The sequence below is a fragment of the Telopea speciosissima genome, chromosome 9 (genome assembly GCF_018873765.1).
Source record: "Telopea speciosissima isolate NSW1024214 ecotype Mountain lineage chromosome 9, Tspe_v1, whole genome shotgun sequence".
Lineage (NCBI taxonomy): Eukaryota > Viridiplantae > Streptophyta > Magnoliopsida > Proteales > Proteaceae > Telopea > Telopea speciosissima.
Window position 1 is genome coordinate 61,814,618 of NC_057924.1, and position 3,137 is coordinate 61,817,754.

Below are 3,137 nucleotides of genomic sequence, written 5' to 3' on the forward strand. Positions count from 1 at the left end.
TTTCTTCGGCTCTGAGCCTAACACTTGCTTTTGAATAAGATATCCCTTTACCAAAAAAAAAAAAGAAATTGCAATTGGGAAAGTAGTAGGAACGTTCCCCGACTACAGATGCCTCTTTTATGTGCCACCGTTGATTTTTAATCTTCTAGAATAAATAACTGAGCCAATGACTCCTTAATTGCAAAGAAGAAGTATTTTTTTTTTTTTTATGAACGTGTAATCACACAAACCACACACCAATCCCAAAAGGTTAACCGACTTTTAGGACCGTGGAATGGCGGCAAAGAAATTGTTTTTGATGGTAGAAATATATATAATTAATAAAGAAAAGAGAAGCAAAGAGATATCAAGCAATTAATTTGATCAAATGGCAGCAGCTCATGATCAGGCCTCTTCTTCTTCTTCTTCAACCTCGTCTGGTTTAAAGAGTTATGAAGTATTCTTGAGCTTTCACGGCGAAGACGTTCGCACCAATTTCGCCGACCACCTCTACTGTGCCTTGGATAGGACTGGAATTCGAACATACAGAGATGAGGATAAACTCCCCAAGGGAGAAACGATTGGCCCGGAGCTTATCTCTGCAATCCAAGATTCAATAATCTCCATTCCCATTTTATCCGACAACTATGCGTCAAGCAAATGGTGTCTCAATGAGCTAACCCAGATATCTAATTGCAGAAAAACACAGAAACAGATTGTGTTTCCCATTTTCTACAAAGTTGAGCCAACTGAAGTGCGAAACCAGAGAAGAAAATATGAGGAAGCCTTTTTGGAGTACGAGTACCAGAGGAGCGTCGACGAATCCCAGAAGGACTTAGTCGAAAAGTACGTGGAAGGCTTAGAGGGACTTCAGATGAATAAGTTGAATACAGAAATTATACAAAAGTGGAAAGAGGCCCTGAGAGAGGTTGGAGTATTGAATGGATGGCATCTCAAAGAGGGCATGTAAGTCACTCCAACATTCATTAAATTAATTTCTGTTTAATTTATTTAATTGGTTCCATATTTACTTAATTACTGTCTGCCTGGTATCAAATGCAATATTTGATGTTTATCAAAAAAAAATGCAATATTTGATTAATAGCCGGAGCAATTAATGTTAATGATCCAGTGGCTGGCGCAAAATTTTTTAGTTTCTCACTCATATCTGTCATGTGGCCAATGTGATGTGGTTGAAATTTTGTAAATAGTGTCTCATATTCGCTTCTGGTTTCTTCCATGTTGAACTTTTTTATTCATTTGCTTATGAACATTGTTCAACACCAAAAGAATTTACCTTTTTTTTTTGAATTATGTAGGTATGAAGGGAAGTTAGTAAAAGAAGTTGTTAAAACAGTTTGGACTACATTGAACAAGAGACTCTTGCCTGTTTCTAATAAGCTAGTTGGAATCCAAAATGCTATAGAAGAAATGTTGATGCGATTAGATATTGAATCTGGTGACAGAAAGATTGTGGGTATCCATGGCCTCGGTGGCATTGGAAAGACAACAATCGCTAAGGTTGTCTGCGATACAGTCTTTAGCCATTTTGAAGGATATAAATTTATTGAAAATGTTCGAGAGAATGCTTCAAAATTTGGGATTCCCTATCTGCAAAACCAACTTATCAACGATCTCCTGAAAGAAGAAAATCAAAATATTACTGATGTGGGTGCTGGAATTAAAGTGATCCAACAAAGATACTGCAACAAAAAAGTTCTTATTGTTCTTGATGATGTGGATCAAGATGATCAAGTAAAGTCTCTGGCTGGGGACCGTGAATGGTTTGGTAACGGAAGTAAGATCATTATCACAACCCGAAATAAGAATATTTTAATTGCTCAAAAACCAGATAGTATTTATGAGCCCAAAGTAATGGAATTCGATGATTCTCTTAAACTTTTTAGTCAGTATGCGTTTGGAAGGGACCAACCTCTAGAAGGTTATTTTGATCTCTCAAAAGCTATGGTAGAAAGTACTGGAGGACTTCCCTTGGCTCTTCGAGTTATTGGTTCATCTTTATTTGATGAAAAGAAAAAAGCAGTATGGAAAGACAAGTTAAAGCAGATGCAAAAATTTCCCAATGATCATGTCATGAAAAGTTTGAAAATAAGTTACGATGGATTAGAATATGTAGAGAAACAAATGTTTCTGGATACGGCTCTTTTTTTCATCGGAATGAATAAAGATATTGCATGTTATATATGGGAAGGGTGTGATTTTTTCCCTCAAGCCGGACTTGAAGTTCTTTGTAAAAAGTCTTTGGTAACAATTAATGAAGATGATAACTTAAGGATGCATGATATGCTTCGGGATCTTGGAAGGTTTATTGTTTGTCAAGAGAGCATACAAAAGCCAGGGCAGCGTAGTCGAATATGGTCTCAAAAGGAAGTCTTTGAAGTACTGGTTAAACAAACGGTAGGTATTGAATACACATTTGTTATTTGTTGTGAGGAGTTTGTGAATTAGGTCTTTGATGGCTTTTTCTTGGGTTATTAGAATAACCTTAGTTTGGTATTTAATTCAGGTCATTTATTTTGTAGGGAACAAGTATTTGTGAAGGACTCAGTATTGATTTCAATCAATTCATTGATTTCTACAACGGTAGACCAGCGAGCCAATGTTTGACGAGTGAAGGATTTGCTGCAATGAAAGATCTAAGGTTACTCCAAGTCGATTATGCACAATCTTCTGATAACTTCACAAATTCTTTTTCAGAACTGAGATGGCTTATTTGGAAAGGATGCTCTGACCAATTTGCACTAACCAGTTTTTGTCCAGAAAAACTGGCTGTTCTTGATCTATCATATAGTAGGATCACAAAAAATTGGATTGGTTGGAACTACATCAAGGTCTCTCTCTCTCTCTCTCTCTCACTTAATTTGTTTATATCATAAGTCTTTCTCTCTCTCTCTCTCTCTCTCTCTCTCTCTCTCTCTCTCTCTCTCTCTCTCACTTAATTTGTTTATATCATAAGTCTTTGAAAAAAAATTCAAATTCGCTTTTATTCATTCTTATGCTAATTAGATAAGTTACCAAATATGCTCTATTTTGCAGATGGCAGAAAATCTGAAAGTTCTAAATCTCACATCTTGTCGCCTACTATCTAGTACGCCAAATGTTTCAACAAATCCACTCTTGGAGGTATTAATTCTAAA

At 36.1% G+C, this 3,137-nt stretch overlaps 1 protein-coding gene across 1 annotated transcript; it reads left to right on the forward strand.

The window, feature by feature from the left end:
* Positions 1-367: 367 nt before the first annotated feature.
* LOC122639235 (disease resistance protein RUN1-like) lies at positions 368-2,448 on the forward strand. The gene is made up of 2 exons (XM_043832056.1): positions 368-945; positions 1,299-2,448. The coding sequence occupies exons 1-2, from the start codon at positions 368-370 to the stop codon at positions 2,446-2,448; spliced, it is 1,728 nt and encodes a 575-aa protein (XP_043687991.1).
* The last annotated feature ends 689 nt before the right edge of the window (positions 2,449-3,137 follow it).

What these genes read in the sequence shown, in the direction of transcription:
- LOC122639235 (XM_043832056.1), top strand. Translation starts at nt 368, where the DNA reads ATGGCAGCAGCTCATGATCAGGCCTCTTCTTCTTCTTCTTCAACCTCG. An exon ending in TGGCATCTCAAAGAGGGCAT is followed by an intron (nt 946 to 1,298) that starts GTAAGTCACTCC and finishes TGAATTATGTAG; the next exon opens with GTATGAAGGGAAGTTAGTAA.